The sequence below is a fragment of the Nicotiana tabacum genome, chromosome 24, assembly GCF_000715075.1.
Source record: "Nicotiana tabacum cultivar K326 chromosome 24, ASM71507v2, whole genome shotgun sequence".
Classification (NCBI taxonomy): domain Eukaryota; kingdom Viridiplantae; phylum Streptophyta; class Magnoliopsida; order Solanales; family Solanaceae; genus Nicotiana; species Nicotiana tabacum.
In genome coordinates this window covers 19,426,644-19,451,792 of record NC_134103.1, presented here as the reverse complement: position 1 = coordinate 19,451,792, position 25,149 = coordinate 19,426,644, and the positions used below count along the sequence as shown (strand labels likewise).

The following is a 25,149-nucleotide window of genomic DNA, read 5'->3' as shown; positions in this document are numbered from 1 at the left end:
CAAAAACATTGCACAAAACTGTGGAGGGATACCTCTTTCAATTGTTCTAGTAGCAGGTATTCTTGTAAGGATGGAGAAGGAAAGACATTGTTGGGAACAACTGGCAACAAATTTAGGTCCACATATACAGGCTCAAACTGAGCACACCATAGATCTTAGTTATCAAAATTTGCCACATCATTTGAGAACTTGCTTTTTATATTTTGGAGCATTTTCGGAGGATAGAGAGATTCAAGTCTCAAAATTAACATGGTTGTGGATCTCTGAAAATTTTGTGAAAACTAGCACAGAGAAGCTTTTGGAGGATACAGTGAAAGACTACCTGGAGAATTTTGTTGAGAGAAACATAGTGATGGTTACCAAAAAGAGTTCTGATGGTAAGATCAAGGCAAGTCGCATTCATGACATGTTGCTTGAATTTTGTAGGACAAATGCCAAGTGGAAGAACTTTTTAGAAAGGATAAACGGGTAATCAAATTTAATGTTTTTCTTAAATCAGTTCTCTTTGAACTTATTTTGATTGTTTCAATCTCTTCACTAACAGGGATAGCAGTGCATGTCCAATTCATATTTTCCCTCCAAAGTGCAAGTCTCAATGTCGCATATCCCTCTATGTCCGCTGCAGTAATCTTGCAACATGGTGTTTTTCTTTCTCCAATTTGAAATCTCTTCAATATAGGGAGTCTAGAAAAAATGCATTCTCTTCAATAGACTGTGCATTATACACTTTTAAAAGGTTCAAATTTTTTAGGGTGTTAGATATTGAATTCACAATAATTGATTCTTTTCCTCAAGAATTAACCCTTTTAAAGTATCTTGCTTTTCGGACTGGCCAAGATACATTCTCACTCCCAACCAATCTTCGAAACCTTTAAACCCTGATAGTTCAAGGAATTAGAGTACAAGTATTAGTATTAGATACCATTTGGGAGATGGTTAATGTTATTTTGTGGCTTGAATTATTTCCTTGTATTTTTAGGAAATCCATAATCTCTATAGGTTTAGAAAAACCCATTGTCCTAATAGATTTGGGAAAGAAAAACTTATTATCCTTGTCAAATTGGGAAACCTTTCTCTTATAGGTTTGGGACTATTTGGGATCTAAATATAAGGGTTGTAGTTGATGATTTTATAGATTGTATTGTGATTTTCTTCTCATTCATAGTGAAAAACTCTCTCTGTTTCTGCCCCGAGGATTAGGTTTAGCTGAACCTCATTAAATTATTGTGTTGATTTTTCTTCTCTATTTGTTTTGTGTGTGATTGTGTGCTAGTTAATCCATGATCTTCCGCAACAATTGGTATCAGAGCAAGGTTCGGGTTTCTACATATAATCTAGGATTAAGATATTTTCGTCATCTTCAACAAAGTACGAAGTAGAGAAAGTTGACGAGGGTTCTATCTTCAGTCTATGGAAGATTATGGTAAAATAGTCACCGGTGTTATAAGGGTTATGGAAGGCAATTGATGAGGATTTTCTTGAAGAGATGAAAGAGACAGAGAAGGCTGACCTGAAGGAGAAGGCTTTGAGTACGATCTTCATGAGTGGTACAGATAGTGTTATTCGGGAAATTTGTGAAGAAACTTCTGCATCAATGGCATGGAAGAAGTCGAAAGATCTGTATTCTAAGAAATCGCTAACAAATCGCCTCTACTTGAAAAAGAGCTTATACATTCTCCGTATGAATGAAGGTACACCTGTTAAAACTCACATTGATGAGTTTAATTCAATTATAATGGACCTGAAGAACATGGATATCAAAATTGAGAGTGAGGATCAGGCCTTGATTGTGTTATGTTATTTACCACCGGCTTATGATACTTTTGTCGATACGCTTCTATATGAGAAAGACAACATTTCACTGGAAGATGTTAGTAATGCACTAAAACCTTTCCAGACAGTAGAATTGAGGGCGAGGGTCTTATGATTAGAGGAAGAACACAACAAAAGGACTTTAACAGGAAAAAGTCAACTTCCAGATCAAAGCTTAGAGCAAGAAAGCAAAACGGTTATGAGTGCGGGGAGCATGGTCACTATAAGAGAGATTGTCCTAAGTTGAAGGAGAAAAGAGGGAAGCAAAAAATAGATAATTTGGCAAATATTGTTGACACTGCAATAATTTTGATGATAGTGACTATGTAAGGGAAGTCTGTGATGTGAGTTCTAGTCATGGGAAGAATTCTTGGGTTCTTAATTCTGGTGCTACTTTCCATATATGTCCACAAAAGAATTGGTTTGCAACTTACAAGCAAATGAGTGAGATTGTCTACACGGGAGATGATAATCCATTACTAGTAAAGGGGGTTGGTAACATCAAATTGAAAATGTTCGATGGAATTATCAGAAACATTGGGTGTTGGCATGTTCCTTGGATAAAAAGAAATTTGATTTCTCTTTCGACTTTGGATGATCAAGGGTATAAATTTCACTCCGAGAATAGAATATTTAAAGTGTGTAAAGGCTCCATGGTACTCATGAAGGTTAAACTGCCTTCTAAATTGTATCATCTTCAGTCCAGTGTTATTAAAGGGGAAGCTGATGTAGCTTCTGGAAAAAGTGATCTGAATCAGTCTTAGTTATGGCGCTTGCGACTTGGTCAAATGAGTGATAAGGGGCTGTCTTTGTTGAGTAAGCAGAATATGTTGAATGAGTAAACAAATCCAGTTTTGAATTTTTGTAAGCATTATGTGTGTGGTAAACAGACAAGGGTAAAGTTCAGCAAGAAGGCCGAGCACAAAACCAGAGACAAGTTCGATTATATACATTCAGACTTGCGGGGTCCAAACAGAGTTCCCTCCAAGAGTTGTGCCAGGTATTTTATGACTTTAATTGATGATTACTCAAGGATGGTGTTGGTGTATTTTCTAAAAACAAAAGATGAGGCATTTTCGGCATTTGTTAAATGGAAAACGATGGTTAAGAGGTAGGCGGAAAGAAAAGTTAAGTGTCTTCGAACTGATAATGGGTTAGAATTTTGCAATTCTGAGTTCGATATTTCTGCAGCAGAGAGGGCATAGTGAGATACCGCACTTGTGTGGGAACACCACAACAAAATGGTATTGCAGAATGTGTGAACAGAACGTTTTGTGATAGGGCACGAAGCGTGCTTTCACACTCATGTGTTAGCAAGGATTTTTGGGTTGAAGCAATCAATACAACTTGTTATTTGGTCAACAGATCTCCATCCACAGCTACTGAGTTCAAAACTCCTTTTGAGGTATGGTCCAGTTTGCCTTATTCAAATTTAAGGATATTTGGTGTCCTGCCTATGCTTATGTGAGGGATGAAAAACTTGAGTCGAGAGCAAAGAAGTGCATATTTCTAGGGTATGCAACTAGAATGAAAGGTTATAGGTTGTGGTGCATAGATCAAAAAACTACAGGGTTAATTATCAGTAGGGATGTAACATTCAATAAATCTGCCTCACTGGATAGTCAGAGGGAGAAGGCTATAGCAGAAACAGATTGTGGTGTTAGTGACCGCATAAAGCTAGAAATTGAATCTCCACTAGCTCAGCCTAGTAGTTCTAAAGGAGAGGAAGTAGAGGAGGAGCAAAATATTGATCAAGATGATAATATTAATGCACATGTGCAACAACAACCATATAGCATTGCAACAGGCAGAGGTAAGAGAGTGATCAACCGACCGCAAAGATTTGCAAACGTAGTTGATGGGAATCTTCTTGGATATACAAATACTTTGGGATTTGCTTTGGCAGTTGCAGAGACAGTTGATGCATTTGAGTGTTATAGCTATCCAGAAACTATTCCGAGTACATAACCAAATCGACGGATTAGTGCTATGGCTAAAGAGATTGAGTCTCTTAACAAGTTTAGGTGTTGCCTAGACTTGGTTGATGTGTGCGGCAATGGGTAGAGCCCTTGCGAGGGCCGATGGCAAGGTAGATAGACGTTCCTGTTGATGAAGAGAATTCAAGCCAAGGGGAAGATTTGTTATTTTGTGACTTGAATTATTTTCTTGTATTTTTAGGAAATCCATAATCCCTATAGGTTTAGGAAAACTCATTGTCCTAATAGATTTGGGAAAGGAAAATCTATTATCCTTGTCAAATTGGGAAACCTTTCTCTTATAGATTTAGGACTATTTGAGATCTATATATAGGGGTTGTAGTTGAGGATTTTATGGATTGTATTAGTATTTTTCTTCTCATTCATAGTGGAAAACTCTCTCTACTTCTGTCCCGAGGATTAGGCTTAGCCAAACCTCGTTAAATCTTTTTGTTGATTTTTCTTCTTTATTTGCTTTGTGTGTAATTGTGTGCTAGTTAACCCACGATCTTCCGCAACAGTTAAGTTTTGACATCTACATATATATCACAAAGCATCTTTCCTTTTGGATGGTGGACTCGAATTCTTAGAAAACCCCTCCAAATTGGATGATCTGCAAACTCTTTCCTCGGCATATTTTTCTTGTGTGGATAATGCTAATAAGATTTTGGAAATGACACTAAATCTTCGAGAACTGAAATGTGAAGTTTTGAAATTTGATGGCTCATTTCCTGCATTTAACAAGCTTACCGAGCTAGTGATGCTCAAGATTTCTTCCGGTCCTACATTTACTTGGGTTAATCAGTTGAAGCTCCCATTAGAGCTGAAGAAATTGACACTGTTCAATTTCCGCATACATCTTAATGAAGTCACACCACTTTCAAATCTTGAGGTACTCAAATTGCTAGGAGTTACCATTAGTTCCAATATATGGAAAGTGAATGCCAAGCAGATAATTTAATGACTACATCACAAATTATTTAGCTTCATATAACAAATTCAAGGCAGAGCATTAATGGTTGGAAGTTGAAATGCTAATTTCCATCCTCATAGTCCACCCCTTGTAGATAACTGAATATACGTGATGATAGATGAACAATAATTAAGCAGTATTATCTCAAAACAAATTAGTCAAATAGTATCAGTTGTGCCATAAAGTTAAGCATTTTCTTGAATGTTTATAGTTTTGTTTAATTCATTAATTACGAGGTTGCAGCCTACTAATTTATTTATTTCTTTACAGATTTTAAGGAGTTTCATAAGCTGAATTAAGCAGTTGGGAAGACAGAAGCTTATACCAGATGTAATATTGTATTAGCTGATTACTTATGGTATTCTACAATTGATTTCTGTGTTTATTCCTTTACTTCTATGGATTGAGATTGTGTGAATGGCTAATGGATATTGTAAAACGCATCGTGTTTCCATCTGTCAACGTCAATGTCTTTTATATGATTTTTGATTTATCATCCATTATTAATTTTTGTTACGTGATTTATTTCTTCTTTATCATGTTGTGGCTAGTTTTGAGTTTTTTCAGCCTTGATTATTCACTAATAAAACCCAAATCCATATGTAGAGAGATTAGGTTTGTTGAAATAAACATCTTTCCTTTCAGGGTAGTTGGGGGCCGCTCTCTTCCTTCTAATTATGACAAGTTTTTATTCAACAAGTGAGCATCTTGACTCCTTTCGTATAGTGTCTTTTACATTAATATTAGTACTAGGTTTTTTACTTCTTTTACTGCTATTACATCTGTGTAAACCTGAATTTCTTACTTCGAAGTTAATATCCTTGATTCATTTCATACAAGTTCATATATAATTATTCATTTTAATTTATATTATTTTTGCTACATTTTACCTAACCGTTGGTTAAGATGGATAATCCATTTGTCTTTCATGTGATGAATTTTAATAATGATAAACTGGGAAAAAGAACTAGCTTCTGAGTCTCAAAGAAGAAAGAAAAAGATATCTCCAAGTAAAGTAAAACACCTTGTTCTTGCAGCCAAATGGGAAATGCATACTCGAAAACAAAGTATATACTACTATAATGAGAACAAGTCAGAACACACGAGTAAGACAGTAATAGATAAAATTAGTTAAACAAACTAAGGCAGGGCATAGACCATAATACTGATGAGACTAGAAAATTTATCTAAATAAAAAAAAATCATCAAATCTCTTGTTCGTCGTTCTTTACCAGTTTTTCTCGACTCTTGATTCGAGAAGAGAATCCCAACAACACTACTTTTCCAATAGAAAGGTCTCTATGTATAACTAGTAGAAGCCCTATAATTAAAATCTGCTCTTGTGATGAAATTCATCAAGAAGAAAAGTTGGAGGTTGAGACTAAACAATGAATGCAACACCTATTCCGATGTAGTTCGATCCTACCAAGGTTTTAGATCACCAACTGGACCAGCAGTCCAGTTTAATAAGATGTTGTCGCCATATATGTTCTTGTGATGAGGTAATTTACGAGCAAGTTCATTCAAAATTTGGTGGAAAGCATCACCTGGTTGAGCAGGTTGTAGAAATAACATTGCCTTCTTCATTGCAGGATTGGCAAGCAATCTCTGCTTCCTCAATATTTCTTGTGGTTGAATAGAAGTGAGAATGTTATCCAAATATGGAACATCCTTCTCTGCTACAAACAATCCGATATCTTCCCATGGAATTGCATCAGCAAATGGTAACACAATGTCATCTGCTATTATAATGGGTATGCATCCGAATATAACTGCTTCAACCAATCTTGGACTCCACGGAGCCCATCCGAGAGGGCACAAGCAGAAGATAGCTCGTTGCATATCTTCGTAGTATGTAGTTGGATGATCTGTAGAAATATCAAAGAGAGGATTGTTCTTAAAGTTCTCCCAAACTGCTGCTCGAGAACCTCTTGCATAGTACCCGCCTTCAGGATCATTTCTATCGTCATAAAACAAGCCTCGGAAATAAACAAAGACGGATCTTGGTGTATCAGGAGGGATCAAGTGGGATTGAATTTTCTGTGGAGGAGCATATGGAGGAATAGTTATTGAGCCATTTTTCAAACAAACATGATTTCGTTGCCCGAATGTTTGAACCAAGGTAGCATGCTGCAGCAACGGAAGAATTCCTCTTTCAATAGCTTTCTCTTCTTGAAAGTGAAAACATGCACCAAAATCATGTGGTACAATAAAGAAGTGATCCACGCCTTGTGTCCTGTTCCAGTATGGCCAGGTAGAAGCAATAAGCTGAATCGCACTTCTCATCATAAGAGGTGACTTGAATGGTAAAGGATGACCATGTGGTGTCAAGTACTCACAAGTTGTGTAAACTGGAGTATAAAACCAATCTGCGTCTTCTGGATTAAGGGTTCGAACAGGACTGGATAACAGGAAACGATGCATATATATCTCGGCTGCAAACATGTGATTGAGGCATCGTGAATCTCTCTGAACAGTTTTCTTGTTGTATTTGCTGGGAAGTTCATATACATAAACTTTTAACCTTCCTATTGGATTATCTTCCAAAACATCACCAGCACTTCCTGAAATTCTTTCACTGTGTTGATCAGTTTTATGAAATTCTAAGGCTTCAATTCTCAAAAAAGAAGCAAGATAAAGAAACCCAAGAAAGCCCCTACCCCAATTTCTCATCTTCTACTATAGGGAACAAAAACTATAGCACAAGCAATCAGAAAAAGATTTGAGTCAAAAAGAAGAAAAGATCGTGTAATTTTATAAGATGCATGGTGCTTTCTGCCTCAACTAATTGGGAGTTTCATGCTATCATGTCGCCGAAAGGATATCTATTGAAAAGTCTCCTTAAAATGTAGGATTTATAATCTTGAAAATAAGACAGGTTGCCTGCTACAGCAAATAAATGTGACGTGATGGTATAAAATTTCTTAAACTAATGGTGTATATAACTTAAACCTTATAGTTGGAATGTGAATAGACAAGTTAGGAGGAATCAATAGTTGGAATCAACAGTTAGAGTGTCCGTAGACAAAGGTAGTAGGAATTAACAGTTGAAGTGTCACTAGATAAGGTAGGAGGAATCAATGTCACTAGACAGGGTAGTTATCCTTATTTTATGATGCCAGCCTGAGATTTTTTTGTTAGTGTAAAATCTTTAGCTTAGAACAAATAGAGAATAATGGAAAACAAAGATTACAACTCAGGTCAACACCTACAATGATTGACAATAAATGTTGAGCTTTCTTATTAGTAGTATTCTTTTTTTAAAAAAGGAAAAAACAAATAATTAAATAATGGGTCCACCCCTCTACCAATCTCCACTTACATACTAGACTTTTGCTTATATCAAGTTCAAACTCGTGACGTGCGCCTAATACATCTATCACGTGTTGTGCTCTTACTACTAGACCAAAGCGATGGGGCAACCTTTCTTAGTATTATTAGTATTTATGTTGCTATGGTTGGCCCTTCCTACAATGCGGTTCTTGGCTGAAGCTTTATAGTCCAAGTAAATTTTGCAGACTGCGAAAATTTGCTAGAAGCAACTCAAAGTCTCAAACTAGTTCACTTCCATTACGAATGTGCTACTAAAATATTCATCTTGATAGTTGGAATTACAAGACATTGGGAAGAGGTTTAGTCATCTTGTGCTTTGAACAACAATTAGCTTATTGAGAATCCATTAGCTGTTGAATATGTCTACGAAAACAAAATATCGTTACAAATTTACAATCATTGCCCTGATTAAATATGAATTGTGTGTTCCTTCCTAGGCAATATTTAAAGAATATGAGGTCACCATATTGAATTTATAACGACATCTTACATGTTTCAGAAGAATACTCAATACAGGTTGCTTAATTTGCAAAGAGACCTTCAGTTTCCAGGTTTTTTCTTGTTCGACTTGACGTTGAAATTTGCAGTAATGTTATGGGTAGGACAGTAGGATAATTTGTACATCAAAAAGCCTTTCAGTTTCCAGTCAGTTTGAAGTGCTTAATTTTTCTTTTGCTCTCTTTTATACCAGTATAGTCAACATATAAATGGAGAAACATGAGTTGTGCTTAAATGGAAAAACATGATTAATAAGGATTCCCAACTTGTTTAGGACTTAGTCATAGTTATTGTTGTAGTATAGTTCATATATAAATGTCAATAATGTTACTTGACTTTATTGACCTCAAGTGGAAGAACTCAAGGAAGAAAATTAAAAACTAAAAACGATAAAGCTAGGAAATGTCGCATTTGCCTAAAGTCCGTCCTAGATATAGCTAATATTTCGCAGGCGATATAACTTTAAAAATTTAATCAAATCACAAGAGTGACAATTTGGAAGAAAAAATCAAAAGAATAAGAAGGCCTTTAATTTAAGAAATATTTCAATCTCTTCAAAGTTTTTTATCCCTACGGTGTGGGATATTACTAGGTATGTTGTTCAAAGTTTTTTACCTTTGGATGCATAACCTCAAAGAAGAAAAAGTTTGCTATAACCTCAAGTTCTCAACCAAGCAAAAGAACATAACATATGGTTTTTCAAGAAACACATTCTTTCACGGTTGATGAAAAATACAACTCCAAAATATATTCCACTTGGAGCAAACACTTTGTTAGTAGACATTAATACATCAGGACAGGACTTTAGAGAGTAAAAATTCTAAATTCTGGTATCCAATTTTCTGCTGAGCCCTTTCCTTCTAATCTTGGTAAGAGTCAAAATAGCCACCGGGGAACGTGAGCCAGGAAAAGCCAACTCGTGCACAGGTACCAGCAAAATTTACTGTATAAGAGTTGTATTGAACTAGAAAATAATGAGGGAAAGCAAAAACAAATTATCAGCAACCATATATTATTAAGGATTGATAAGTGATAACTACAGCATCAAGTAAAGAAGATGACTTATATAAAGGAAACAGAAGCAACAACCAGAATCTGAGACGTGTATTTGCAGTCATTTGTACTTTGAAGCTCCAGAAGAAGGCGACGTGAGATAACAGTTCCCCATTTCATGTATAAATATCTGAGGTGGCTCTTCTCTGTCAAAGGCAATTGAATATTTTAAAGGGGTTATATAAGGGAGAGTGACCAAGAACACACCCCACCCACTATAAGAAAATGATTAAAGAAGTTTTTCTTACATTTCATTAGCTTCTTGGTATGCATAACTGGATGCAACTGCCAAAAGCAATCCATCATGGCTATATGATAGAGAGACGACACTCTTGGGATACCTTGGCATCTAAAAAAAAGACCGAACAAATAGACTGAGATCTCCAAAGGGAAATAAACAGAAGCAGTAGCTAAAGCAGAACGGGTATGTGTGACAGCAATGGACATTCTACTTTTTCATTTTGATTGGGAAACAGGCAAATTTTACTTCGGCATGTAACTCATGTAATACAAGAGATTTGTTCACTGATCTCCACAAGCACAAGATTTCTTTCAACATCATGACTTCAACCTAGTGATATCAAAACTGCAATTATAACTATATTATCACTTTTTGCGGAACTTACGCAATATCTGATTGTCAAATGAACAAGGGTACCTCAAATGTCAGCTTCCTTCCTCGAGCAATTACAACTATTTTATCACTTTTTGGGAAACTTATGCAATATCTGATTGACAAATGAACAAAAGTACCTCAAACATCCGTTTCCTTCCCCGAGCATCCCACAAGGTGACATAGCCGTCATTGTCACCAGTGACAAATGAACCAATAATGCTGGGAAAGGAAAAGGTACTGTGAGTATAACTACTATCAGTTAGCAATAACAGAAGGCTAAAACTGGAAAACCACATACGATGGGTTAAACGCAATGTCATTAACTGTTACAAGATGACGTCTCCCATCTTTACTCTTTGGATGACATCTAAATGCGTATCTGCAAAATATGACAAATGAGTTAAGAGATCCATACAAAAGGAGAGTTTTGAGAATGAGACTTCATAGTAACCATATACTGAGAAATTTCAGTAGCTGAAACTTTTTCATTCCTCTATAAAATGTCTGAATTTGTCACTTAAAGAAAAGAAAAGTTATAGTTTCACCAGCGTGCAACCCTACCCATATACCAAAATGGATATGAGTGTAAAAGAAAAAAGGAAATATGAAAGTTTAAACCAAAAGATACATGGCCCTGGGAGGAATATTTCTACTGCTTTTTCTAGATTTTATAATTTGCCTTGATTAGTTGTCGACCTTTCTTTTTATTTCAATCAGATTTGATTTTCAGCAACTGATTCTTTTGTCATAAAGATAAGAAGCCAATTCATCTTTTGTTGGCCTACTATTGACTGATACAAGGACCTAAAAAAGGCCCTCTCAAACTTTTCCATTTCTACTAAGTTCTCTACTAGCCATGGATGATTCCACTGATGCTTGCGTCTAGTTAGGCTGCATATATCACACCCTCTTGGGGTACGGCCCTTCCCCGGATCCTGCGTGAACGCGGAATACTTTGTGCACCTGGCTTCCCTTTCTCTACTAATGTTCTGAATCATCATCCTTCCCGTACCACCTCACTTTTCTAGAATGCTAAACTATTTTCCATGCTGGAACTTGGAAGACTAAAAATGGACCTTCAAACTTGAAAAACTTACAAATAATTATGTGCTCTTTGTAAGCAGCAGCATCAACCTTTTGCTTACATCTCTTCTAACATAGTGAATTGCACTTTGGATGAGGTCATCCTAGGCTATGAGGAATTAATCAGTTGTCTTTACATGCTTAATGGAAATGCTAATCTCAAGAATTTGCCAGCATTTGCAACTTCGGAAAGTGGATGCTACAACAAGGAGATGGAGCACAGAGCAAGTTCCTTGCAGGTTCAAGAGGTACCAGTTCATAAATACAGGAAAAAATGTTTCCGTGGCATCTGATGAAAATAAAGCTTTGGTACTTTTTTTGGAAATGCATTGACAGATTAAAATGGATTACAACAGCCTCTTCTAGCTAGTGCCTTGTCTAGTTGTGTTTGCTAGTTGAGACATCTGATAGATCCTATATTCCATCCAAATGTTAAAAGCGATTTGGAAAGTTGGACTGGTGTTCTTACTTCTTACAAACATATAAGCAAAATAACCAGAAGCGAATTTGTGATGTCAGGTGAACGCAAGTAGCTCTTTGATCTTTTAGTTTTTTTTACACCAATGCATTTGAAAGCCAGGAAGACACCATCTTTTGAAAAATATCAGCTAATGCTGACCTGATATATGAACTCGACTGCTTACAATTGAACCTAAAATGTGCCTAGCATGGTTTGATTAATCTGGCCGGAATCACCATACAGTAGTCTGATGTACTACAAACTTTCATCTTTTCAAACAGAAAGAAAGTACTACAAACTTTTACTGACCCCTCATCTGAGCTGGATCTGCAGATGTACTCCAGAAGAACTCGCCCATCAACTGATCCAACAATAAATCCTACACAAAGAGGAATCTGATAAATTAATTGAAAGAAAGGTAAGACAAAATATAAGGTTGATAAAGAAACATGTGATGGAGAAATATTTATGCCAGTTATCTAGCCAATATAAGATGGATAATACAAAAAACTGAAAAACCGACATAACTATATCCTTCTGCAGTCAGTGTTATCAAAGGCAAAAACAAAAGAAAAGAAATAAGCATATAAGTCTATTGGGACTTTTAACTCAAAGCGCTAACAAGTGTGGACTTTAATGGAGAAAGGCGCAATAGAAGGGAATGATAAACATACATACTACACTGAAGTGCCGCTTTAGCGGGGCAAAGTGCACAACCTACTTTGCACCCAGAAGGCTTAAGCGCGCCACAAGCAAGTCCTTGACAACACCATCCGCAGTGAAATACATACATGCATAATAGAGTTCTTCTAATAGAACCATTTGTTCAACTTTTAAGAAGATACCTAAACTTTTTGTATTTTTTCTTTTTCTCTTTGCCTTTTTCTTTCAATGGGGTGAAGGGGTGTGATGGGGGCCTTAGAAGCACAACATAGTTGATATTAGAATTTTGGTAAGAGTACCTTTAGGATTAAAAATTGGCCGTACACATTTTACTTTGACGCCTTTCGTGTGAACTGATTTCTTAAAACTTCGTAGGTCATATATATCAACTGAGGAGCCAGCAGCAACCATCAAACTGAACCCAGATAGTGACACTGACTCCACCTCTGAAGCTAAGCTGTTCAAGCAGCCATGAGATTGGGTTGAACGAGCATCCCAAAAATTTATCTTTCTATCCCAACCAGCAGAAATTATTTGACCTACAATTATTTTTTTTAATAAGATAAGTAAATATTATTAAGGCAAGTACCAAGATGGTACTGCAAAATACAAAATTACAACAGTACAGAGGTCACCATATAGCAATTAAGCACACTCACCTCAATGAATCTAAAAAGTATAAAACATCTTAGAAGTCTTCTACTGTCCCCTCCTTACACCAATGAAAAAGGAATTTAAGGAGAAAAAATTGAATCGATAAATTTATACCTTCAGAGCAATAAAGTTGTGAGCAAATCAGTGAAGTTTGGTCCTTTCCATTTGCCACATGATGTTGAACATATATCCAAATAAATCAAGTTTCCATCTAAGATACTGATTAATGGATCCTCAACTTTAGGAATATGCAAATAGAATTCTTGTGCGTAGTACGATAATTAGCTTATGGAAAATCTATTAGCTTTGACATAAATACCTAAACATTGTTATCATTGCTTTTGCTTTGAAAATTATGTGTTGTGTGTTTCTCCAAGGGAATATTTAATGAAAATGTTAAGAAGCCACCATATTGAAATTAGAGAGGTACCAATATCTTACATGTCGTAGGAGAATACTCAACACAGGTTGCTACATCATCATGAATTCCCACTGAGGCTTTATTTCCTGAATCCAAATCATATCTAGGAAGAAGAACAACCCAAAAGGGACCATCATGTGTAGAGTGATAACAAATTCAATGCATTCCCCAGAGAACGTACTGGGAAACATGTGAAAAAAATGTTTCTAGCTCTAAGCTCAACACATAAGCTTCTTCTTTTACTTTTTCTTTTTCTTTTTCCTTTTCTTTTCTAACATGAAAGCTTTCTGTTTTTGTCCATTACAATACGGAATAAAAGCATAGCGGATCCTAGATTTGAACTTTATAGGTCCGAGTTCAAAATTCTATCATAGACCATTTATTTTTCTTTTGATGATGTTGATGGTATATGGCCTAGCTTGTGCACACCTCGACTATTCCACAAGGTACCCGCTACCTCCACAGGTACCGGGCACCTAAGCCCATCAAGCTTGTTTGATTTACTAGGCTTAAAATCTATTATTTGTACGTATTTAGTGGATTTTTTAACACATACACAGGTTATGAGCCAAAGCTATTGGATTGAGATGAACCAATAACTTGTGCACTAAGCCGCCCCCTAAATAAAGGGGCTTACACGTGCACTATGCACCTACTGCAAGAGAGGGGGAGACTTGATTAGATTATCATAAAGCAGGAGTAAAAACCTGTAAATTGAACCATCAGAAGCAGCACTAAGGCACACCCTCTCGTTCTCAAAGCAGCAATCGAGGAGAGAAGCTTTCCCAGGAGCTTCCATTCGAAGCTTAGAGCTATCTACATCGTACAATCGAAGACTCTGCCAAATCCAATTTTTGTGTTACATGCAAATGAACTAGAATTTAAAGATAGTAGAAGATGTAGAAACCCCTAAACTACTAATTTATCTAAATACAAAAAAAAATGAGTATTAATATTAAAATACCCAAACGGAGGGAAAGGAAATGAGGATTATATAGCCGAACCCAACTAGTTTAAAATTGAGGCGAATTTTACTACTATATCCAAATGAGCTTGAATCATACATACAAACACAGAATATAGAGAGGAAGGGGGTTTTACACTTACAGAATCCCAAGAAGAAATGAGCAGGTTGTTGGAATGTGGACCGAATCGGATCCTTGAAATTGCGTCCCGAATTGGATCCTCCAAATTCAAAGAAATAGTATTCATTTTGAATTGAAACGATGAAACAGCAACTATTTTTTGAAAAGTTCGAGCCCTAAAATGAGAGTCCTTTGGACTGCTTGAAATTTTCCCGCCTAATCACTTTAACAAATTTTCGTTTTGCTTTTCCCATTTTATGTAATGTTTTGTTTGCACTTTGCAGCTGATCGGAAGGGCCAGGGTAATTAGGAAATGGGGAAATGGGCTTTGGCTAGTTGAGGTTATATGTGCGTATTTACATATAATTTTATCCATTATTTCATAATTTAACTTAAAATAAAGAATTTAAAATTTAAAATACATTTTAGATGAGTATTTCAAGTTAGCTAGTACGCTCTGTCTCATTTATGCAATGTTACTTTGGAAGGTAAACTTTATCAATTATCTTATCAAAGATGAGGCAGAAAAGATAAATTATTTTTAAATATGGAAAGGTATCATTATTTGAAATAAAGTTTTAAAAAAGTGTAATGCATAAATTTTGAAACAAATTGAGTAATTGTTTTCACTCACGAACTTCGACATTTTTCCCATAAAAATTATGTCAAAACGCAATTTTACTATGTTAAGTTTTATTTATCTTAATGCTACAAGCCCAAACGTTGCCTAATAGCTTGTTTCTCGATTAAATACCATAACACTATCTAGTTTTCTTTTTATATGTGGAAACCAAGTGAGAAAACCTTGAATACGTTATGCACCTAATAATTATTTTATGGAATGTTTCTTCAAACCATATGAGATTTTGTCCTTCTATAATCTCTATTACCTTCTCCAATATAAACAAGAATCAAATACTTGAGCACTGGTACATGGAGGAACAGATTGTTACAAGTGTCACTCAGATTAAAACCATAGCTAGCAAATTCATCAATGATCAAACACTTCCAAATGAGATTTTCAGATATTTACAGCACTCTAAGTTGATTGACAGCATATTTGAAGGACCACCTACTAGTATGTTTACAAAGGGAAAAATTATTAATGCCAGAAAAACAAGACATTACTATCCTCTTCCTGTTAGGCAAAGGATATGACCAGGTTTCACAAATCAAAGTCCTTGAACTTCTCATTTGGAATATAGAAGTCAAACTTGACATCAACTGAACCAGAACTATCTCCAGTGTCTTTGTACTCAACATTAGTTATCGTTCCAGTTGGATCCTCTTCTTGGTATTCGGATTTTACTCGTCTGACTGGCACTGTAACAGAGTAAATTGTCCCTAGATCTGGATCCGTTGAGACACTCAACTGTACTTTATCCTGTGATTCTATTTCCACAAAATCAGAGAGAGCGCTAACGACGTTGCTTACAATCTTCTGTTTTGCCTCGTCGCTGACAGCGCATCTATCAGAGAAGAGAATCATCTTTAGGCGTTGCTTAGCAATATTAGCAGCACTAGAATTACTTGCCGAAGGGGATGGTGGAAACATTATCTTCCAAGCCAAGTTTAGGCGCTCAAAAAAGCTCATGTTGATAGCATTGAGGAGTAAATTATCAAATTCCTGGCTGATGGAACTTGTCGATAGTTTATATTCTCCAAGGATCCCAAAAGGTCGCCTTGCTTGGCACCGCAAGCTATGGCCATCAGATGCTACATGAGACCATCTAGGCAAGACATCAGTAGCACTTGATCCACCGTTAAGAAAAGCACTAAAATCTACCTGCAATGTGCAAGAAATTATCTTTTAGGGTGGTAATGATACAAACATTGGGAGAACATGAACACAAAATTTAGATACATTTTAGGAAATTGTTTTAGAAGATACTAGGATGTTAAACTTTTTCCTACATAATGCACACCACAACTTGTACAACCATTGTTTCCCAATGCTCCCAAATTTTCTGGACAAAATTGAAGTAACTGAAGTAATAAAACAAAGATATAGATGCAGAGGGTAGATTCTATATCCGAGCAGCAGTCACATAGTATACCTATAAGCCAATCTTCAGCGGTACCATTCAAACTATAAAGATATAGAGGATGTACTTAAAATGATACTGACATGAAATCTTAGATTAGAAAATAAGTGAACATAACCATCTTCTGCTTCTCTCATCGTTTCAGGAAAACACAGGTTCTCCTTTGAAGCAAACAATAAATTCAGGTGAATCCATGAATGCTTACATGGCATAAGCATATCTAGTCAATACTTGGAGCTCACATAAATGATGCAAACATATAACAGTGAATTCTTTACACCTTCACTCGTAAGAGTCCATCTTAGGCACAGCATCTCACATTTACCTAGAGTACTAAGATCCAAAAGAGGGCAAAGGAAAGTCAATATTGAACTGAAACTAGCAATCGAGGAAGCAACTTCCGAGCACCAATCGACGTGGTACCAGGCAGAATAAACAAGACCGGTCGAACTTGTGAATCACATCATAGGGCAAAGTTAACTCATTCAACCATCCAAGAAGAGGAGAAAGGGAACAAATAATTCAGGCACCAAGCAGTCTTGCTTTCTTCAAAATTAGGATCTAGTCAGCTACTCTAATATGCCGTAAACACAATTGCATTACACAATGGAAGCACCATGGACCAATGGCATTACATTCTGTGTAATAAGTACTAACTACATGCATATAGAAAAATCCAATTACCAAAAAGTATTGGGTGGTTTGCATGTAATGCTAACATGATCAGGTGTAAATTATAAGTAAAGGCATCAAATTCACGTAGAAACATGTTACTAATTGTTAAGAGATGCAACAATTAACCAAACTTGCTAACAGCGCAAGCAGAAGTAGATTCATGCATTAAGGTAATTGGCAAATTTCCATGTGTCCTAAACAGAACGAACATCATCTCAAGAAACTAGCCTGACTATGTGTATCTAATTCAGCTCTACTAAACAGCTAGTGCGAGGAGATCGATTTAAAGCATGAGTGCAGATTTACAATAGGAAGTTATCTAGATCAGATGTCTTTTTCCAATTCCATTGAGAAAATTTTAGCAAAAATCGGAAGAGCATTTATTCTCTTCAAAGTACTAAGAATGGTTGCAAAAATGCGGGGTAAAGCTGCGTACAATAGACCTTTGTGGTCTGGCCCTTCCCCGGACCCGCGCATAGCGGGAGCTTAGTGCACTGGGCTGCCCTTTTTTTTTACAAGTACTAAGAATGGCAACCGTGCAAAAATAAGAAGGAAGTTACAATAAGAGAACTTTAAGAACGTGTAAAGTATTCCACATTGGTTGAGGCTTGAGGGAAAGAGTTATTGTCTCCCTTTTCGTAAATCAAGAATAATTTTAATAATAATGGCTTATTGTCTCGTCATATGGCCTTGGGAAAATCTCGCCTCATCAGGCTCAAGTATTATCTTAATTATTTTTATGAGTGGCCAAAGGTTTATTTTCTTAACATGGTATCAGAGTCTGATCCTTGTCTATTCTTGGCTTACCAAATGGCCCCCATATTACGTTGTCGACGTACCAGATTCCCGACCCTGGGTATCACGAGGTGTGTGTAAAGTGTCCTACAGGCTACATTGGTTGAGGGAATTGGTTGTTGTCTCCTTATTGGGTCTTAGACAATCTTCACCTCGTGAGCTAACTTTTGATGTTGAATTAAACCAAGGTTCATTTTCTTAACCAAAAGAAGTGAGTAAAGCAGGATAAAAGGCGTGATTAAGCTAGTGCCTGTCAACTCTTGTTTAAAGGGAGGAAAACCGAATTAAAATAATTTAGTCATACTCATAAACCATACTGGAACTATTATTTTCCAAATACTCACACCGTCACCCGCCATAACATTTTAACCATTACTTGCACTTCAATTACAAAAGTAGATCCAGGATTATAAGTCAGTGGTGTCGAGTACAACTCACTAATTTGAGAAAATAAGTTCAGACTAGGTATAAATGTATACTTATAAACAATTTGAGAAATACCCAATACATAATTTACTAAAAATTGGCAAAATATGAAGATGTTAAAGCTATGAATTAGGAAAAGGGGGTAAAAAGACAAACCTTAGAAGGAGGTAGAGAAGTCCGAAGAGGATTCTTCGGGTATGGAACCAATGTTGCGGAGACCCTTAAATCTCCTGATAATGCCATTTTAACCGATTGTTATATTCTCCTTTACTCTCTTTATCCCTCTTTCTACTTCGCTCTGTCCTGTGTAAGGGTTGGAAAACGGCAAATTCGGGTGCTTCCAATCGGGAGTCGGGACCATACAGTAGAGCTCACCCCAACCCTACTGACTCTTTATTACGACGTCGTTTTAATATATGTGTAAGCAATTTCTTTTTCCTTTTGGCAAAATAGCCTAATAGACACTTGTACTAGTATGGTTTTGTCATCCCGGTCCCTCTACTCTACAAAGTTTCAATCGGATACTTGAACTCATGCAAAATATAACTTTTAAATACTGACCATTGACCGAGCACATGTGGCAACAAAACATTGAGCTGGACAAAATAGGTGTAATTCACGCGGGGCAGTGAGCATGAGTATGAACATTTTGAACAATAAATTATTAAAATAAGAAAAAAAACAAATAAAAAGATAAAGTAAAAAAAGTAAAAAAAAATGAGCAAAAAGCAAAACATGAGACTTATTGTTCTTCCCGGCACCCCAGCCCATTTCGTTGACTTTTCTTTCTCCATGTTCGTCCCCCTCCCCCCCCCCCCACAATTCCCCCCTCCCCCCACACACACAACAAATAAAGAGGGGGGAAAAACAATCTCTTGCTGAAACTGGTTGTTTCTGCCATCAAAAACTTTTTTCCTTATGATTTGATTTAATTTTGAGTTTTTCTTTTTTCAATTTCTGATGAGAAGGCTTGAATTCATGAATTTCCCAGGTTAGTATGAATAATCACTTGCATGTTTACTTTTTGCCGTGAAGTATACTCAAAATAATCAATTAAAAATTATGGCTTAAATCATGAAACAACCTATTTTAATTTTAGTTCCCCTTCTAAAATTCAATTTCGACAATGGTGTCAGGGAAGGTGCTACTGCTGGTAAAAGAATCTCATAATTTTCATATGATTTCTTTATTTTTCTTTAACTTTTCCAATTGTTTTATGAAATATTTTAAATTGTGGTGGTTAAGCATCGTACTTTCTGTAGTATTCTACAAAATAGGCAGTAAATGACTGCTTGGATTTTGAGAAGTGATAGTAAAAGTGAAAAGAAGAGGAGTGTACTGATAGTTTTGGAGAGTTTCACCCGTAACAGTGACAGTGGGGATAACGGTGCTGATTGAAAATTATAACCAAATGTGATTTTGATTATGTATTTGCAGACAAGAAGGAAGGGGTGGTGATGTCCGATGATGGTGGGTAGAAGATTGAGAAAATGGAAGAGAGATGACTTTTCTGGATTTCTCTTTTTGGAAAAAATGGGATGGATTTGTAATTTTTATTAAAAAAAAATAAGATTTTATAATAAATAAATGATGTGGCATTAATTTAGCTGAGGTGGATATGATATATCTGTCATGTCAAGCGAGTGAGCATCATATGTGTTTAAAATTTATGTTTTGATCGAATTCAAGTATCCGATTGAAACTTTGTGGAGTGGAGAGATGACAAAACCAAACTAATACAAGTGTCTCTCGGACTATTCTGCCTTTTCTTTTTTTCCTGGGCTATTATTAAGTAGAGAACTTGGAAAAAAATGAGATAAAAAGTGTTTTGATCGTTTGGTTGATGAATTAGATTAACTAATCCCAACATAAGATAATATAGCATTTGATTAGCGACACTAAGAAAATAATCGTTGTATAACTATTATGCAAACATTTCGTAGGCGGTATTGAGTAATACTCGCATTAAGTTTGTATACGGTCAAAACCGTTTACAACCTTCGTATGATTAGTCAAGATTGGAGTATAATGGACCGAAGGTCATCTTCATAATATCGAGATGGGATCTGAATCCAGGTTACTAAGCTCGAGGCTCTAGGACCGATCAAGAACCGAGCTTGAAGTCATTACCGAGCTCGAGTCCAAAACGAACCATGAGGTGAAGCGGTGTCATCGAGCTCAAGAACTAGAGTCCAACTAATATCAGGCCCGATTCGATACCGAGCCTCGAGTTAATATCGAGCTCTAAATCTGAAAATAAACCAATACCAAATTCGACCAAGATCGAGCCAAGAGACAAGAGTCGTTACAGTCGCAGTAAGGAGAGAGAATCTCGGCGGGAATTAGGGAAAAGCTATTCTATAATGGTTTCCCCATTATGTATTTTTAATTATATCTAAAGTAGAATCCCTCCACTATAAGAGGGATGGCTATATTGCTGTAATAGGGGATCGAGGAAGGCAGTGATATAGAATATAACTCAGATACTATTGATACACTCCCATTCTAAGAGATTATCCTTTTAATCTTTATACATTGATTCATCTTGCTTATTCATAAATCATTCCCCTTTTAACTTTGTTTGTATTTCATTATTTATGGTCAGTATTCAACATTTCTACCCACTTTTATGATTTGTGTCAAGTTATACCACGTACCCTTAAAATTACGTACACATTCAACTCTATCTGTTTTTTGGGTAAACAGTTTGGCGCCCACCGTGGGGCTAAGGATAACAATGGTTGTTTGGTACGAATCTCTACAAAACACACCAATTTACACTTGACCTTGGAAGTATCTTTGATTTCAGGTTGAAAATGATGAATTCTCAATTAATGGCCCTACCTATCGACAACGAAGCTGGCCTTCAAGATGAGAACAACGACTTAACCCCCGGGGGTGGAAGATCACTTGTCGATCCTGTCGAAGCTCGGGTTGAAGAGCCAATAGACGTCAACTCACATGTGGCCATCGAGGCGAACCAACGTTCCAATCCTGAAAACAACATTCATGGTGGAACTCGGTCTGCAACTCGAAATACCCAAAACGCTGAGGAAAACAGAATCAGATTGCGTATGATCTTCGAGATGTTGCAAGCTCAGCAAGTAGCAATAGACTAGTTGCAGAGCCAAACCCAGGCACCGACCAGACTAGAGTCCAGTCCACCCCAAGAAGTCACCCACAAAATGGGGCCAGCTATAGTAAGGTCAAATGAGCAAGAATCGGGGACTAATCCCGAAATTGTTAAGATGTTCGAAGAACTAACAAAACGAATAGAGTCAGGAGAAAGGAGGATCGAAGCAAACGACAAAAAAATGGAAACATATAACTCCAGGGTTGATTAGATCCTAGGGGCACCACCGATATTGAAGGGCTTAGATTCCAAACAATTCATACAAAATCCTTTCTCCCTGAGCGCGGCTCCTAAACCAATCCCAAAGAAGTTTCGCATGCCCGAAATTACTAAATATAACGTAACGATCGACCCCAACTTGCATGTCACCTCTTTCACATGTGTCATCAAAGGGAACGATCTAGAGGACTATGAGATCGAATCTGTATTATTGAAAAAAATTCGGTGAAACCCTGTCAAAGGGAGAAATGATATGGTATCATAATTTACCGTTTAACTCTATCGATTCTTTTTCTATGCTTGCAGATTCTTTCGTAAAAGCACATGCTGGGGCCATAAAGTCGAAACCAGGAAGTCGGACCTATTCAAGGTAAGACAAAAGGATAACGAGATGCTAAGAGAATTCGTATCTCATTTCCAAATGGAACGAATGGATCTACCACCAGTCACAGATGATTAGGTTGTTCAAGCTTTCACTCAAGGTCTAAACGAACGAAGCTCAATGGCTTCACGACGACTGAAGTATAACTTGATCGAGTACCCAGCTATTACTTGGGACGAGGTGCACAATCCGTATCAATCCAAAATAAGAGTCGAAGATGACCTGTTGGGTTCTGGGTCCGTTATTAAAAGAGATATCGACCGAGAACCAAGGTCAAACAAGGATCAATATCGGTCGTATAACGGAGATCGTAGGGGTAGCGAACCTTCACGCAACCCCGTACGAGGCGAAAGAGTAAATGATCGAGGCCAAGGGTCTCGGGGGCTGATGAATAGGAATGGGTTCGACAGGCATACCAAACTTAAGGAAGCACCACGCTTATCAGAGTATAACTTCAGCATCGATGCATCCATCGTCGTGTTGGCTATCAGACGCATCAAAGATACTAAATGGCCTCGACCTTTGTAGAACGATCCTGCCCAGAGGAATCCCAATCAAACATCGGAGGGAGTCAAAATAGTTTACGGAGAACAACCGGCCGCAAGAGAAATATTTGCCGTCGAAGAAGCAACTATGATATCTTCAGTATCATCGGCAAAGGACCGGGTTTGAAGGAAGAACGGAATACCAAATAGAAATCACAAACGTCAGCTCTGACCCCATTAGAGAATCGGAAGACTGACGAAGATGATGAACATGGGATTCTTCGATCCTTCGTGGTCCCCGATAATTCCGACGCTACTCAATCTATGGTCGAAGAACTGGAGCAAGTCATACTAATCGAATATCTGCCCGAACAAAAGGTATACCTGGGCACGAGGTTAGATTCCGAGCTCAGGAAAAAGCTTATTTAATTTCTTATAGCTAACATAAATTATTTTGCTTGGTCCCATCTTGACATGACAAGGATCCCATCGGGAATCACCACTCATAAGCTAAGATTGGACCCAAGGTTCCACCCGGTAAAACAAAAAATAATTCCCCAGTCCGAGGTCAAACACGCCTTCATCAAAGATGAGGTAACCAAACTTCTTAAAATAGGGTCCATTCGGGAAGTAAAATATCCCGAATAGGCTAGCAAATGTGGTGGTAATCCCTAAAAAGGGAATAAGCTTAGAATGTGTATAGATTATAAAGACCTAAATAAAGCATGCCCTAAGGACTCTTTTCCTTTGCCTACTATCAATCGATGTGATCGATGCCACGGCCGGCCATAAGACTCTCAGTTTTCTCGATGCCTATTCCGGGTACAACCAAATATAGATGAACCCGGAGGATCAGGAAAATACCTCATTTATCACTAAGTACGAGACTTATTGTTATAATATAATGTCATTCGGTCTAAACAATGCTGGTGTAACTTATCAACGCATAGTAAATCGAATGCTCGAAAAGCAAATAGGAAAATCAATGGAGGTTTATATTGATGATATGTTGGTTAAATACCTGCGAGCAGAGGACCACTTAAAGCATTTGCAGGAAACTTTCGACATACTAAGGGAATATAACATGAAGCTTAATCCCGAAAAATGTGCATTCTGGGGTCGGCTCAGGCAAGTTTTTCATTTTTATGGTGTTCAATCGAGGAATCAAGATTAACACCGATAAAATCAAAGCAATTAAGGACATCACCATGGTAGACAATGCAAATACCGTACAAAGGCTAACGAGATGGATAGCCGCCCTAGGACGATTCATTTCGAGATCCTCTAATAGGAGTCACCGGATTTTCTCTCTGCTTAAAAAGAAAAGCAATTTTGCATGGACTCCGAAATGTCAGCAGGCTTTGGAGGAGCTAAAGCGGTATCTATCTAGCCCTCTGTTGCTTCATACCCAGAAGGCAGACGAACAGCTATACCTGTATCTAGCTGTCTCAGAGGTAGCGATGAGTGGAGTCCTAATTCGAGAAGAACGAGGTACGCAATTCCCTATTTATTATGTCAGTCAAACTCTAGGCGAGGCCGAAACTAGATACCCACACTTAGAAAAATTAGCGCTTGCTTTGATAAGTGCCTCTAGGAAATTAAAACTATATTTCCAGTGCCATCGATACATGTTGTAACAGCCTATCCTCTACGAAGTATTTTACACAAACCTGAGCTTTCAGGTCGATTGGCCAAATGGGCCATACAGATCGGGGGGTACGACATCGAGTATCGACCTCGAACCGCTATTAAATCTCAAATCTTAGCGGACTTCGTGGTTGACTTTATGTCGGCCTTTGTACCCGAGATCGAAAAAGAATTACTGATAAAATCGGGTACCTCTTCGGGAATCTGGACCCTCTTTACGGACGATGCCTCGAACGCAAAAGGGTCCGGACTGGGCATTGTACTAAAATCGCCCATAGGTAATATAGTTAGACAATCTATAAAAACTAAAACATTGACTAACAATGAGGCCGAGTATGAGGCCGTGATTGCAGGTCTCGAACTAGCTAAAAGTTTGGGAGCCGAGGTTGTGGAGGCTAAATATGATTCCCTCCTCGTGGTGAATCAAGTCAACGAGACTTTTGAAGTCCGGGAAGATCGAATGCAGAGGTATTTGGATAAATTACAAGTGACTCTACATCGATTTAAGGAATGGACTTTGCAATATGTACTTCGAGAGCAGAACAGTGAGGCCGACGCTCTTCGTCGGTCGAGGACGACGAACTCAACTCGGGGACTGTCGTGCAACTCATGAAATCGGTAATCGAGGAAGGTCATGATAAGATAAACTCTACAAGTCTAACCTTGGATTGTAGAAACAAATATATAGAGTACTTCAAAAATGGGAAACTTCCAT

At 37.2% G+C, this 25,149-nt stretch overlaps 3 protein-coding genes across 4 annotated transcripts; all 3 read right to left on the bottom strand.

Moving 5' to 3' along the window:
* Nucleotides 1-5,780: 5,780 nt before the first annotated feature.
* LOC107830158 (putative beta-1,4-xylosyltransferase IRX10L) lies at nt 5,781-7,575 on the bottom strand. Its single transcript, XM_016657635.2, has one exon. The coding sequence runs from the start codon at nt 7,432-7,434 to the stop codon at nt 6,184-6,186; it is 1,251 nt and encodes a 416-aa protein (XP_016513121.2). The 5' UTR covers nt 7,435-7,575; the 3' UTR covers nt 5,781-6,183.
* Nucleotides 7,576-9,255: 1,680 nt separating this feature from the next.
* LOC107830156 (mitotic checkpoint protein BUB3.3-like) lies at nt 9,256-14,944 on the bottom strand. 2 transcript variants are annotated; one of them, XM_075248321.1, is made up of 10 exons: nt 14,650-14,944; nt 14,250-14,380; nt 13,563-13,645; nt 12,767-13,006; nt 12,114-12,183; nt 10,560-10,640; nt 10,399-10,480; nt 9,894-9,994; nt 9,682-9,791; nt 9,256-9,556 (listed from the first exon to the last, which is right to left on the bottom strand). In XM_075248321.1, exons 1-9 carry the CDS (start codon nt 14,752-14,754, stop codon nt 9,707-9,709), a joined length of 978 nt encoding a protein of 325 aa, XP_075104422.1. In that variant the 5' UTR covers nt 14,755-14,944; the 3' UTR covers nt 9,256-9,556; nt 9,682-9,706. The 2 variants fall into 2 exon arrangements, with proteins under 2 accessions (XP_075104422.1, XP_075104423.1); XM_075248322.1 differs by lacking the exon at nt 14,650-14,944 and adding an exon at nt 14,507-14,624.
* An 848-nt stretch (nt 14,945-15,792) lies between these two features.
* Nucleotides 15,793-18,811, bottom strand: LOC107773888 (cell division topological specificity factor homolog, chloroplastic-like). Its single transcript, NM_001325171.1, has 2 exons — nt 18,725-18,811; nt 15,793-16,413 (listed from the first exon to the last, which is right to left on the bottom strand). Exons 1-2 carry the CDS (start codon nt 18,809-18,811, stop codon nt 15,793-15,795), a joined length of 708 nt encoding a protein of 235 aa, NP_001312100.1.
* Nucleotides 18,812-25,149: the final 6,338 nt, after the last annotated feature.